Consider the following 14,578-nt stretch of genomic DNA (forward strand, 5'->3'; position numbering starts at 1 on the left):
GCACCAGCAATGGGAAGAGAGATTCAGTGGCATGGTTGTAGGCTCCATTTCTCTCGGTTACCATGGGTTTTCTGCACCATGGTGGGCACATGCCACGTGTGTGTGTGTTTTTAATGACTTCTTTTAAAATCTCTAGGAGTCTCCTGCATTTAGGCACAAGTCCAGTGTCAGATAATGGTGCTCAGCGCTCTCGACCTCCCTTCCCATCCCTACAGCTGGAAATGCTGTCCTCAGTGTTAATCAGAGCAAAGATTATTGTTCCAGATTATAAAATGCAAGGCAATCTCAGGCCATAGAAAAGAATGAATTAATTAAAGAGAGTAATAACCCTCTTAAACACCCCATCCTTTGCTCCTTTCTCCAGATTGCAGGTGGCCTTCTTTGTCACAGTGGAGGAGACAGCTATATGATCTATTTTGTTCCCCAGGACTTATCTCCAGAGGCACCCAGTGCTTTTTAAATGGAGTTTTTAGTCCTAATGTAGGCATTGTCCTCCTGTTTAACTTAGAGAAAGCCTAGGCTCTGGAGGGAGGCAGAATAAAAGAGTTCAGGCTTTGGAATCAGACAGATTCAGCTTCGAGTTTTGCTCTGCCACTTTCTAGCTGTGTGATCCTGCAATAGACACTTAACATGTCTTTTTCTATAAAATGGGAACACCTACCTCAGAGTTTTGAAGAGTATTCATGTTTATATCCCTAACTTTTGGCACATGGGTTGGCATAGAATAGATGCCCAATAAATGGGTGGAACTAAACTTATAAAGAGAGAGAAGCTATTTGAAAGCACCATGTATATCCAGTCCCAGGAAGTGCTGGTTTCCTTTTCCTGCCCCCTTTTTAGGAGTGAGACGGGCATTTCCAAGGTAGTTAACCTGTCTATATGCCTGATTCCATCAGTTCTCACCACACCCTATTCCAGAGCTTGGTGAGGAAGGCTGCCCTGTACTCCCCATGGACCTGAAAGAGTGGCTCTAAATCATTCCAGTTCAAAAAGCCTAAGAGGTTCATCTATCCTGAAACAACCAGGGCATCTCCAGGAAAGGAACCTGTGTGCAGTGCCTTGAATGGAGACTCCGAGTGCCCACACTACTAGAACTTGGGGTAAACAAAGGTTCGGATTTGGCAGAAGTTCCTCGTTATTCTGTATTAATTCCTCCTACCACCCCTCCAGCTACACACCCCCAACTCTGTGTGCTCCATGTGAATTATTGCTTTGCTTCTGCATGATTTGATTTCATCTGAGGCTGTTTAATGCTTCGGCTGTCTCCGCCGTGTTTATCTTATTGTTTCCCAGAACAATCAAATGCTTCCTCTGCCCCTGGCAGCTTCGTCTTGTTCCCGGAGCCTCCTGACCTGCCCAAGCCTAAAGCTGGAGCAGTGTTTAAAGGTGGGGTTGGACTAAGGCCTGAGCCCTGTGTTCCTGAATCACCCAATGTAATTCACCTCTCATAAGCTCTTGTCCTGGCCCTTGGAGTTCAAAATTCTCCAAGAGTAGAACCCAGAAGTCTGGATTCTTTTTGCTTCTAGCTCTTTGTGTCACTCTCTCATGAGTAGCAAAGGGAAAGGCCCCAGGGATGGGGTGCTTGGTGCCTTTGTGAGTGTAGTTTGTCATTAACTGTAGGTAGGCATGGAGCAGAGGCCACTCCTCTTAGTTCTATGAGCAGCATAGACCAGTGATGGCTTGGCCATTCTCATCCACCCTTGTCTGATAAGGGAGCAGAGACACCACAATTTAGAAACAGAAAACTGGTCTCTGGAGATCCTCACCAGCCAATCTCACCACCCTAACCCTTGAATACTGACCTTATTCATAGTAAATGCTCAATAGTCATTACATCTACTATCCTTACTAGCCAGGCTATTAGTTCTTATACTGTCCCAAGATGCAAAAGTCCAGAGAACAAGTGAGTCCTCTGGGGACTCCTCCCTACATTCCAGGAGAAAGATCTCCATGGCCTGGCCCCCTGAAATCCAGGACTCTAGCCCCATGCACCCCGCTGTTAGCTCCACCCACCCCTAGTTGAATATCTAGGGCAGACTCTTAACACGGACAGAAATAGAAATAATTGTACATGGAAATGTCAATCTCCAGTGTCAACCGAAGATTGACCGACAACTCACTGGGGACCAGTGCTGGAAGCACTATGTGTGTGCATGTGCGTGTGTGTGTGTGTGTGTGTGTGTGTGTAAGGGTGGGAGCAGCAGAAATTCTAAAGCTTAGAACATCTTAACAACCTCCTTCCCCTTCATGGACAAGAGAGACCCTTATCCCTGTTTCCCTTCTTCCGTTCCTCTGCTAGCTCAGTACAAACCATGGGCCAAGTTTTCCAGGCTCCTGCGTCCCCCTCCAATTAGCCAAGCATTTAGGGCCAGGCTCCTAGCTGTCCTCCAGGGAGCCTCAGCCTGCTGAGTTGTGACTCTGCAAGCTTAGTTAATGTTTTCACAGCTCACAGGGCGGGGCCAGCAACAGGCACCCTGGACTGCCACCGCTGCTGTTGCTGCTGTTACGTGTACGTGAATGTGTACGTGAGACAGTGTGTGTGTATGTGTATGTGAGTGTGTGAATGTATGTGCAGGATAGAGGGAAGAAGAGTCTCAGAGACAGAATTTACCAAAGACTTAAATCTATAAATAATTCGGGTCATGAAGCTCTACAAAAATAATCTTCAGCTCAAATCTTCTCTCGCAGCACCAAATGCTCAACTGCAGATACACTCTCTCATGAACTCACTCCCAGGGTCAGCCTAGCAGCACCAGGCCCTCTCCACCTTTCACCTCCTTAAAGGTCTGAACACACACACACACACAATATACACACACCACACTTATACACACATTCTGCATACACACACCACATACAACGCATATACACCATACTCATACAACAGACTTACACACACCACACATACATACACATACAACACATACCATACTCATACACACTCACAACACATACATGCCACATTCATACACACAACAGACTCATACACACATGCCACATACACACACACCACATCCATATACATACAACACATACACACCATACTCATGCACACAATAGACTTATACACACCACACACATACATATCACACATACAACACACATCATATACATACAACAGACACACACACAACACATATGTACACACACCACACATGCCACACACATACACATTCACATGCCACATATATGTTAATAGACCACAAAAGCATAGGGTCCTTAGGTGAACAGAGGTAGAAGCAAGTGATAAAGGCCTCTTCTGAAGTGAATTTGAGGACGTCAGATGCTGAGACCTGCTGAGAGTCATGCTGAACCCTCAATAACTCTGTGTCAAAAGTCTCATCCTCTCCAAGGTCTGAGAGACCAAGTTTCTAAGAAATCTGAGCTCAGGCATAACAAGAACGGCTTTATATTTATATTACACTGTACATTTTCCAAAGAACTCACATTTCCACTCATGCATTTTGGCTTAGGCCTCACCTCCTCCAGGAAGTACCCCCTCAGGGCCTCCTTCAGGCCAGGTGAGATGCTGCTCGGCCCCCCATGCTGGTCTCCCTGGGACCCCCATGCAAACCTCTTCTCACAAGGGGTGACCCCTGTGTTCGTGGAGACCAGATAAATTGTCCATTTCCCCATCCCCGGGCTTCCTGAGGGGATCCTTATCCTTTATCACATATCTGCAGCTCCTAATGCAGGCCTAGCTCATGGTAGGCACATAATAAATGAATATTGGACAGTACTGACATTCATAGCTAATAACTCATTTTACTTTCACAATATCTTTTTTGAGCTAAGGACCATTAGGTCCCACCATTATGGGACAGCTGCAGAAACTATTACACAAACAAGTGAAATGACTTGCCCGAAGTCGCACAGCCAATTAAAGAAAAACTTGGGATTAAATCCCAGTCCTGCAGACATGATCCAGTGCTTCCTTCTGTGTGGTGATGGCTTTCAAACCAATCTCTTCACTACTAAGAAACCCAAGAAGATTCCCAATTCTACTGCTCTTCCACAACTCTTGCAAAAAAAAAAAAAAAAAAAAAAAAAAAAATATATATATATATATATATATATATATATATATACTATTACTGCTACTGCTACTACTACTAATAATAACATGATATTAGAGTACCAAAGGGCTCCATAAATTAGGGCTAACTAGAGAAGAAATCGAAGCACAAGAAAAGGAGTTTAGAGGGGGCTGCAGGTAAGCGAGTTAATTGGATATGCTGATTGGAATTGGATATTCAAGAAAAGAGGCTGACATTAATTTCTGTCCAGACATAGCTGTGATTTAAAAGAAAGGTACTAATAGGGTTACTATTTCATTCTCATTTCAACGGGAGGACTGGACACTAAATCCTCTGCTGGATTTCACCTCACATGCTCCTGCTCCAAAGCCAGCCCTAATAAACTGAGTTTTATCCCCCAGGTAAGGCCCCCAAAAATTAGGTTCTGAGTTTACTGTTGTCCCCAGGAAATAGGAGATTGTCCCACTTTGAACTTTGGATCCTAAATGGGGAAGAGTGGATGAGGGGGAAATTTGGACTTTTAGATGACCCATCTACTCTGCTCAGCAGCAAGGGCAGCTATGTTTGCCCATTATTAGCCCCCTCTTCAGAGAATTCAGGCTCTAGCTGTGAATCTCAGTTATGCCACTCTCCACCTGTGTGATCTTGAGAGAGTTGCCTAACTCTCCTGTGCCTCTGAGTTTTCATCTCTAAAATGGGATTTAAAATAGTATTTACCTCAGGAATGCTTGGAAGTGTTAAATGAGTTCATTTTTGTCAAGTACTGTGACAGCACGTAGCACTGTGGTAGCTATTATTAAATTCTTTAGGTGAACAGAACCTTTCAGAATCCAAGTCTATCCTACTGCCTTCAGGCAGGGCCACATTTAACCATGAAGCAAAAGGGGTTATCCTGGGTTTAAAACCCTCCTGAGAAGGAGATTACAGTCTCCTATAGTCACCCATTCTATAGTAAAGTCTCTGGTTCTTACTAGAGCTAGACTAAGTGTCCTCATGTCATAGTTTAGGCTGGGCATAGTGGCTCACACCTGTAATCCTAGCACTTTGTGGGGCTGAGGTGGGAGGATCACTTGAGCTCAAGAGTTTGAGACCAGCCTGGGCAACATAATGAGACCTTGTCTCTAAAAAAAATTAAAAAGTAGCCAGTTGTGGTGGTGCACACCTGTAGTCTCAGCTACTTGGCTGGCTGAGTAGGAGGATCGCTTGATCTCAGGAGCTCAAGGCTGCAGTGAGCCGTGATTGCACCACTGCACTTAGCCTGGGTGGCACAGAGTGAGACCCTGTCTCAAAATAAATAAGTAGTTTGGGCACATTTTGTCTTTTGCTGGTCTCAATAAAGACTGTCACTCTCTTTTGTACCTTGTGCTATCTGGCTGCTGAGCCTTGTCCAAGCAAAATAGCCCCAGTAGCTTCTGCATTTCCACCGAGGTCAAGTCTTCCCACAAGAAGAAGATCCCAAATAGGAAAACACTCCAGTGACTCATTCCACCTGTGCCTGTCACCTCCCTCCTTTGCCCCATCTCCAGTATCCTCCGCTTCCTGGTTGGATTTTGGGACCTGTGCATCTTGGTGTTGGATTGCATACAAGGGCTGGTTCAATTTATTGCTGTCACTTTGTGGGACACCATAGAATAGACTCAATAGTTGGCTATTAAAATCCCACTCTTGTTTTGGGACTCCTTGACACTCCCCTCACCACTGGCCATCCTGTTTCTGGCAAAGACAGCTTTGAAACCCAAAATTTCCTATCCAAGACAGAGACATGCGAAAAATCACAGACTTGAACTACATTAGCAGCCTTCTTCCTAGTCACTTCCAAGGCGTTCTCCCCATCAGCCATGTGCTTTCCTCTGGACCCCACCAGCTGGGGCTGGTTTGAACCCCAGTTCCACCATGGATTGGAAGCTTTGAATGGAAGAGTTTAGACGAGATTAGCTCCAGTAATTTTTATAAGTCTATGATTCTCCTGTGATAGACACCAAGCAGATTGCTTCTTCTAGTTATTCAGAGAGGAACACTGAGGCTCAGAGAGGTAACTCACCTAAAAGTGTGCCATTAGGCAGAAATCAAGCCCCAGGGAAGAGCAGAGTCAGAATGGAAACCCAGGATGCCTGAGGCCCAGACTTATACCCTGCACTCATTGGTGTGTTGCCTTAAGTGAGCAAAGGGGATCAAGGGAGGGGAAAGACCTCTGCTGCCCAGGGGATCTGCTGCCTTCTCTCTGCCAGCCCCTGCCCCACCTTTTTCTCCTTGACCTGGCCTCCTGGCCCCTACTCTCCATCTTCTCTGACCCCCTATAAGTATCTTGAAAGGTGACTCAATCTTGGGGCAGATAGCATGAATCAGGGGGTGAGTAGAGGGAGTCACAGACTTCTTGGCCAATACCACCTTTCTCTCTAGGGATTTAGACTGAATGAAGTAGGATAGCTTAGTTCAGGTTCAGTACCAACAATATTTTCTGTTCTGGTTTGATTTTAGCTCTGACATTTGAGACTTATGTAGGTTTGATTCTGGCTTCAACTGGTTTATTAAAAGATTGGGGTTGCAGACAAGGAAAAAGAAAAACCTTCAGATTAGGTCTCTGATTCAGTAAAACATTAATGGCTGGGATTGGTCCTGACCGAATGCAGCAGAGAATGTGATGATAAGTTGTCTTTGGTTCAGTTCCAGCTCTAATCTTGCCACGAGTACCATCTGGTCCCAGGGACCACAGAGGAAGGGCCATAACCATGGCATTCATTCTCTCTTCTGACTTGGTGTGCAGGCCTTGCTGAATCCACGCAAGTGCCCAGGCTCTGGGAGAGGGTAGAGGCCAACATGTAGGAGAAGGCAGATGAAGAATATTGAAGTGCCATTAGCATGAAAATAGCGGACTATGCCAGCCAGCAGAGGGTTAACTGGCCTTCTGGGGCAGGAGATCCCAGACCAGGCCTGAGGGAGGGGCCTGGCTCTGCAGCTCCTGGGACCCAGCCCTGCAGCTGCTGGGATGCAGCCAGCACCTTGAGGAGGCTTAAATCTCCCTGGAGAGGAGTAGCTGTCACAGGGAAGGTGGGAGAAGCACTGAGATACTTTGCCTTCAGAGGAGAGGCACAGTTCAGACTCACGCAAGAAACAGGGCCTGAAACCCCCATTTTATGGAGACAGAAAACTAAGACCAGGCCAACCAGAAGTCGTGGCAATCACATCTGCCCTCTACTTCCTGCAATAGCCCAAGAACTTTTGTGACTAAAAGCTATGATATTTCTGTAAGAATCTTATGGAAATTTGGGTCTGTCTATGTAAGGGAGAATGCTGCTTTGAAGGTCAAGGGGAACCATTTTAACTGTGAGGCATTTTCCCAGACAGAGACTCTTATTCTTCCTTCTGCTTGAATCTCATCATCAGAATTGCTCCAGGTTAGAGGGTGGTGGCCTCAGCCGCGTAACACCACTGCTGACTCTTAGAATCCCCTTGACCCTGTGAAAATGAAACAAATGGGCTTCTAACAACATTTCTGGAAGGAGAGGCTTTACTGATAGATGACAAGGCAACAGCCTTGAACAGCAGGAAGCCCATTCGCTAGGGAGAAAGAGGGCAAGAGTGGAGCATAGGGGAAAGCCCACAAGGGGAGTGATGAGGGATAGGAATGGCTGAGAAGAGTTCATTTGGTTCCATTGAGGTTACCTCCTCAAGTTCAGGCCCAGAAGCCCCCAAGTCGCCCAACAAAGCAGGTGAGGAGGAGAACATGGTGTCCTTGCCCCTAGATCCTGACCTACCATTTTCATCCCGGGGATATAGCACAAGGGCCTCAGGCAAGAATCTGCTGTTTCTACCACTGGGGACCCCCGGGCCACAGCTTCCCACCCCACGATGGACTCATGGTCTGTTTCCCACATACATCAAGTCCATCCCAACTGGACAGGTACAGACCAGGCCCTGGCTTAGGCCCCTCAAGTATGCAGATTCTCAGGACAGTGGAGAAATAGGAATGGAAGCTCTTCTCCCACTCCCCTAGCTCTGTAATCAATAATGCTGTTGACCTTCCCCACCCGGCCAATAAGAACTGAAAACACATCCATCCATCCATGCTAGTGTACTTGTTGTGGCATCAGGCATTGAGCTTGGCACTTGGGATGAATAAGTCATGGTGCCTTGGCCTGAGGAGCTATCAGTGTGGTGGGGAGAAACAGGCAGAGGGAGAAGATGATGAAGGGCCCAAGAGAGAATCCAAAGGGTGTAAGGGAGAAGAAGGCTTAATCTTAAAATCTGCCAGGGAAAATGTCTTTTGACCTCATTTTGATTCAGCCCTAAGGAGTCTAGGATATGCTGTCAGTTGGTGCACAGTTCACGCTCTTTCAACAAGCATTTCACAAGCATTCCCTTTTATCCATCGCCGGCTATGTTCCCAGTCGCATGCTAGTCCTCAGAGGGTTATAAGATAAATAGAAAAGATATCCCTGCCTTCAAAATGTTGACAGGGCTTACACACATCTGAAGCAATTAGAGAACAATTCGAGTAGGTAGTCAATACATGTTAGCTAGTATATATACAATGAACAAATCAATTGATTATAATCCTAGGACAAAATGTCTGGCAAAAAAAAAAAAAAAAAACAGCATCAAAGTGGGAGCAATTAATTAGCCATTAGAGAGGATGGGGAAGGCTTCGTGGAGGAGGTGGGGCTTGAGCTAGAGATGGGCAGAGGACAGTGAAAACAGGCTGGGGTCATGAATATTGGTCAGCAGTCAGCTACTAGAAAACTAGAAAATTAAAAACTAGAAAAACTGGGAGTGGGGCACATTCAGACCAAGGGTTCCTTGCCACCAACTTTTTGTATGACCTTAGGGACTTCTTTTCTTTGAGATCAGCATTCAACATAAGGGCCTAGATAGTACTTCTCAAACCCTTATAGTAACAGCATCAGCATCAGCTGGGGAATTTGTTAGAAGTGTACATTCTCAGCCCTCATGCCCACTGAATCAGAAATTCTGGGGGTGGGCCTCGCAGTGCATTCACCAAGTCCTCCAGGTGATTCTGAGGACACACTAGTGTGAGAACTGCAGGACTACCTCGCTGCTCCTCGACCCTGGCTACTCATTAAATTCACCCAGGGAGCTTTTAAGCTGAAGAAGATGCCTGGGCCCCACCCACAGAGATTGTGATTAATGGATGTAGCCCTGGCATTCATATTTTTTAAAGCTCCCCAGATGATTCTAATGTGCAGCCAGGGCTGAGAAGCACTGGACTAGATGACATCTCAGTCCTTTCTGACTTATTTTCCTAGGATGGGCTTGGAGAGGCTAAGCCAGGATTCCTGGCTCCCCACATCTCACAGGGTGGATTTGTGGACAGTCAGGGCATATGTTTGGGGGCTGAAAGACACTCCTGGGATCCAAAAATCTTTAATCTCTCAATGAGCAGCTTTTTGATGATTTATATAAATTGTTCACCATTCCTTCATACTTGTCTGAGGCTAAGATACTGTGAACAAATGTTGACTTTCCCACCCCAGCCACCATGAAGGAGTATGCATAAGCACACACTCACTTACACACACATACAATACACAGTGCTATAAATAGATGTACATGCACACAAGAATAACCACATAGGGATATTCAAAATCATTCCCAAGGGCATATATGCACGCACAAATAAATCCACTGTCAGAAATCCCAGGCCCAGAACATTCAGACTGCTTGGGAAAGGATTCCTTTTGGTGGAAATTGTGTTGTTTAAAAGAAGTGGCACTTCAGTCTATGGAGTAGTGATTGGGGGTTAGCAATGGTCTTCTGTAAGCTACCTGCTCTGGGCAGAGGCAGGTAGCCCACAGTGGAATACTGAAGGCAGATGCTGAGGACATCCTTGTTTCTCAAACAGATTCGGGCGGATGGTCCCCCCCATGGCGGGGTCCAGTACGAGATGGTCTCTGTGCTCAAGGACGGAAGCCCTATCCTCCGGGACATGGCCTTCTCCATTGATCAGCGCTACCTGTACGTCATGTCTGAGAGACAGGTAAGTGCTAACACCCATCTCTGCTTTCCAAACCAAGAAACTGCTGATAATCTGTCACCTTTGTTCAGAAACTATTCAGTCCAAGAAGAGAGACCTCTGGGCTTGCAGCACAGGAGTCTTGAGAGAGGCAGAGTCCCTGTAGGCTTTGGCAGGGAGCTAGAGAGAAGCAGCCGGGGGCCAGCCACTTCCCGGAGGCTTCAGTCTAGGCCACAGCTCCTGTCTCAGCAAGTGATGAACAGCCCTGCAAGAACAGGCCAGACTGCACGGAGCAGCTTGGTGTGATTAGGAGGTAGATTTACTGCTCTCAGGCCCACAGAGTCTGCTGCTCAAGGGAGCCAAAGAGGTGTAAATAATCCAGGCCTCCAGGCTGGGCCCACTCCCGGGAGAGGCAGACCCAAGATAGGGCCCCAGAAGGAAATAAAAATCTTGGCATGAGTCTTAGACTGGTGCAGAGTATAAGCTGGTCAGCTCTGGGAAGCTGAAACCAGGCCTATGGAGATGGGGAGCCCTGAGAAATAGACTTCTACCCTCTGTAGGGAAACAACTGAGCAAGTCTTCCACCCTCTGGGATGGATGGAGACTGTATCTCCTGTGAATATGTGTGAGTAGAGAGAAGGCAAATGCAGAGAGAGCTATGGTGAAGGGAAAGAGAAGCAGGGAAGGCAGGGGATTCATGAGATCAATAGAGACCCAGAAAGCTAAGCAGAGACCTTAGCCAAGCCGGGCACATTCCATTCACTCGGTCAGTGGGTTAATAGTTGTTCAGCAGCAGCAGCAGGGGTCTTGTCATTTTTCTTAACAGGGCAAGTAAAATTAAGGCCAAAGAAATGAGGAAAAGGATTGCCAGTCTGTCCCAGTAGCTGAGGACACTGACTTAGGCTAGAGAAGGATGCTGGTAGAGCTGAAGGCCCAGAGAGCTCTCACAAGTTGCTTCCCGGCTCATGTCATTCTCAGAGAATTCTGCAAAAGTTCCAGGTGTCCTTGATCAAACTTACCCTTTCCAGAGCTCTCCTTACCTCCTTTCTTTTCGAATGTAAGGAGTCTGAATCAGGGGATGAGGGATGAGCGAAGAAGTAAGGAAGAGACAAGTGTGCACACGACAGCATTAAGGGAAGCAGTGATGCAGTTCTGACTTGAAAATTAGTTCTTGAGGACAGATGACGTAAATCATATGATAATTACATGCAAATTACATCCAGATCCTCTTGAATCCACCTGTCTTTTTCACCTTCTTTCATGTGGCCTCTGCAATTGAAGTATAAACAGGTCCAGATGGGAATTTCGTGGATCTGTAGACAGCTTTGCCTAACCTAGAGTGGGTAAGACAGTCTTGGAAATAAACACTGACCTATCATTCCAATGAAACAGTCAGTGGGCCTAAAAAGAACTATTCCTGGGCACATATTTATTGGGAACAAAGTGCTGGGAATCATCAAAATGAATGAGACTTAGTCACTACCTTAAGTTGATTGCAATCTAACAAGAGAGAGACAGGTACCCAAATAGCCCAATAACATCAGATTGAATCCTATACATGCTCTTTTATCCTGTTCTTCTTTAAGGGAAAACATTATTTGTTTAATAAAAATGATGGACGCTTGTTATACAAATTCAAGCAATGCATACAGAAAAGAAAACAGCAGCAGGTCACCAAATCTCACTACCCAAAATATAACACCATGTTAACATTTGGTGAGCACCATTCCAGGCACTTATGCAGATATAGATACAGATAAAAGGACAGATAGGTAGATGACAACCTATATAGGTGGATAAAATGTTGGGCAGAGGTTAAATAGACTCACATTTTATGCAATATTTTCAAGAGGCACTGTGTGTAGCAGAGGACCAGGCAGGTAGCTCTGGGTAAGAGCTGTTTCTTAGATTCTCTGAGCCCAGCAAAGTGGGAAGGAAGAAGTGACCAATGAGACCTTAGTGGGACCGAGAAAGTACCAAGGCATATATTTTAGCTGCATATCTTTTTATCCAATGAGACGCTTTCTGAAAATGCATTCAAAATGTATCCAAAGAAGAGGGGCTGGGTCAGGGCTGGAGGCAGATGAGTGGGTTTCAGAGAATATAATCACCTCCTAGATCCATATCTGACGCCATCTCTGAGAGCATCAGCCTGGCCACACCAAGTGTCCACACAGCTTATCTGTAAATACTCCTCCTCTGTCCCACCTTCTGCTTCAGGTACCCAGTTCTTGTTACAATCTACACCAAACAGAGGGGTTTAGCAGTAGCCAGCCACGATGAGCAGAGATAGGAAGAATTTGGGTTTCATGCCATGGGCTGCCTCTGGTCAAGTGAGATATTAGTAGGGGGAGCTCCCTGTACCAGATGGAGCTGTGATTATGAGGCAAAGTCTGAGGGGGATTTGCGGTGGAGCTCTGAGGCCTGTCACCTGGAGAGCCGTAAATTGTGTAGAAATAGGTAGCCAGGTGACTTCACCAGGGGCTGAGTCCAAAGATGAAAGCCAAGAACAGCTCAGGAGGCCCATCTGTCTGAGGCTGGCTGTGAGTTAAGTACTCACAGACAGCTCAGATGTCTTCAAGGAAGCAGTTGAATGTGTGGCAGGAGAATAATCTGTCAAAATGAAGTCAGATGTCCTGGGTTCTAGTCCAGCTTATGCTATCACTGACAGTAGAATCCTCTGACAGCTTCGGTTCCTCTTTTATAGCTGAGAGGAGTTGCATCAGATAACAGGCTTGTCTCTGAAGTCTGTGGGTCTGATTTGGACTTCATTTCACCATTCTCTATCTGAGTGGCCTTGCACAAGTCACCTAACCTCAGTGTTTCTCACACAAGGTCAGTGTGAGGCTCAGCTGAGACAATAAAGGGGGAATTTCTTTTTATACCGCCCCACATGCCACATTCTACATGGCTCATTCTAGCTCTCATGCCTCATGATCCCATTTCTCAGGAGTATAGAGATGGTGTGTGATGAGGAGGGGGCAGGGGGACATGACACACCCAGTCATCCTGAGCCTGAGCCAGGAGATCTGTATTTTAGGCCTGGCCCCACCTCTGACTTCAAGGGTGACCTGGGCCCTCAACTTCTCAGAGTCTCAGTTTCCTCATCTGTAAAGATGGAGATTATAAACCTAACTCTAAAGTCTCTTTCAGATCTTATAGAAATTTGTTTAAGGTCCTAGGATTGGGACTCTGCTCTGTCTGTCTCCAGAAGATGACACCAAAAGCACAAGAGATGGGCTTGAGACTAAACCAAAACCAGTGTTCTCTTTTTCAATTTTTAATTTTAAATTTTTTTATTTTGTTTTGTTTTGTTTTTGAGACAGAGTCTCACTATCGCTCTGTCACCCAGGCTGTGGTGCAGTGGCATGACCTTGGCTCACTGCAACCTCCGCCTCCCGGGTTAAAGCGATTCTTCTGCCTCAGCCTCCTGAGTAGCTGGGATTACAGGTGCATGCCACCACACCTGGCTAATTTTTGTATTTTTAGTAGAGCCGGGGTTTTGCCATGTTGGCCAGGCTGCTCTCAAACTCCTGACCTCAAGTGATCCACCCGCCTTGGCCTCCCAGAGTGCTGGGATTACAAGCATGAACCACCATGCCCAGCCAATTTAAAATTTTTTTTATAGAAATAGAGATGGGGTTTCACCATGTTGCCCAGGCTGGTCTCGAACTCCTGGGCTCAAGGGATCTGTCCACCTCAGCCTCCCAAAGTCCTGGGATCATAAGCGTGCGTCACCACGTCCGGTCAGCATAATGTTCTTAAGGAGAGATTTATGAGGCCACGTGTGCTCATATGAGCATCTTCCCTGAAGGGTCAACATTGTAGAGAAAGCTGGAATGCTGGTTTGGTTATGGATATGTACACATGCTCTCGACTTATGATGGGGTTGCCTCCTAGTCAAGCCATTGTAGGTTGGAAATATTGTACGTCAAATACATGTTTAATAACCTAACCTATCAAGCTCATAGCTTAGCCTCACCTACCTTAAACATGCTCTGAACACTTACCTTCACCTACAGTTGGGCAAAATCATCTAACACAAAGCCAGCTTTATAATTAAGTGTTGAATATCTCATGTAATGAATTGAAGATTGTACTGAAGGTGAAGGAGAGAGTGGCTGCATGGGTACTTGAAGTACAATTTCTACTGAATGTGTATTGCTTTCACACCACTGTAAAGTAAAAAAAACCATAAGTTGAATCATCGTAAGTTGTCTATTTTCCTATTTGAGGCAGCAATTTAAGACTTTCGAGTTCTCTAAAAGTCCTAAGACCTTTGAAGATATCATGGGAATGGGTTTTTCATCATTTCACTCTAAAACAAATCTCTGGGCAACCTACTCTCATCCCTGTCTTCTACCCTGCCCCTAACCCTTGCCTCTCTGTTCCTCCACCCCTCCTCCAAACATGACACATGTAATATTCTTGGGGCCGTGAGAGTGGAACACATGGTGAGAGTAAAACCAAGTCTCTGGTCTTACATTCTGCCTAGAGAGGTTTTCATCTCCCCACAGAGCTAGAACAATCCAATATAGCACTCACGTATTCTCTTTCACTCTCAATTAAT

General features: G+C 45.9%; 1 protein-coding gene across 1 annotated transcript in view; it reads left to right on the forward strand.

Annotated features, from left to right (window-relative positions):
* PLXNA2 (plexin A2) overlaps nt 1-14,578 on the forward strand; it is a 221,715-nt gene that overhangs the window by 91,313 nt on the left and 115,824 nt on the right. Inside the window, exon 4 of the mRNA XM_030813073.1 lies at nt 9,898-10,032. Coding sequence (XP_030668933.1) covers nt 9,898-10,032 — 135 coding nt within the window. The remainder of the gene's footprint in view (nt 1-9,897; nt 10,033-14,578) is intronic.

Source organism: Nomascus leucogenys, chromosome 5 (genome assembly GCF_006542625.1).
Source record: "Nomascus leucogenys isolate Asia chromosome 5, Asia_NLE_v1, whole genome shotgun sequence".
Classification (NCBI taxonomy): Eukaryota; Metazoa; Chordata; class Mammalia; order Primates; family Hylobatidae; genus Nomascus; species Nomascus leucogenys.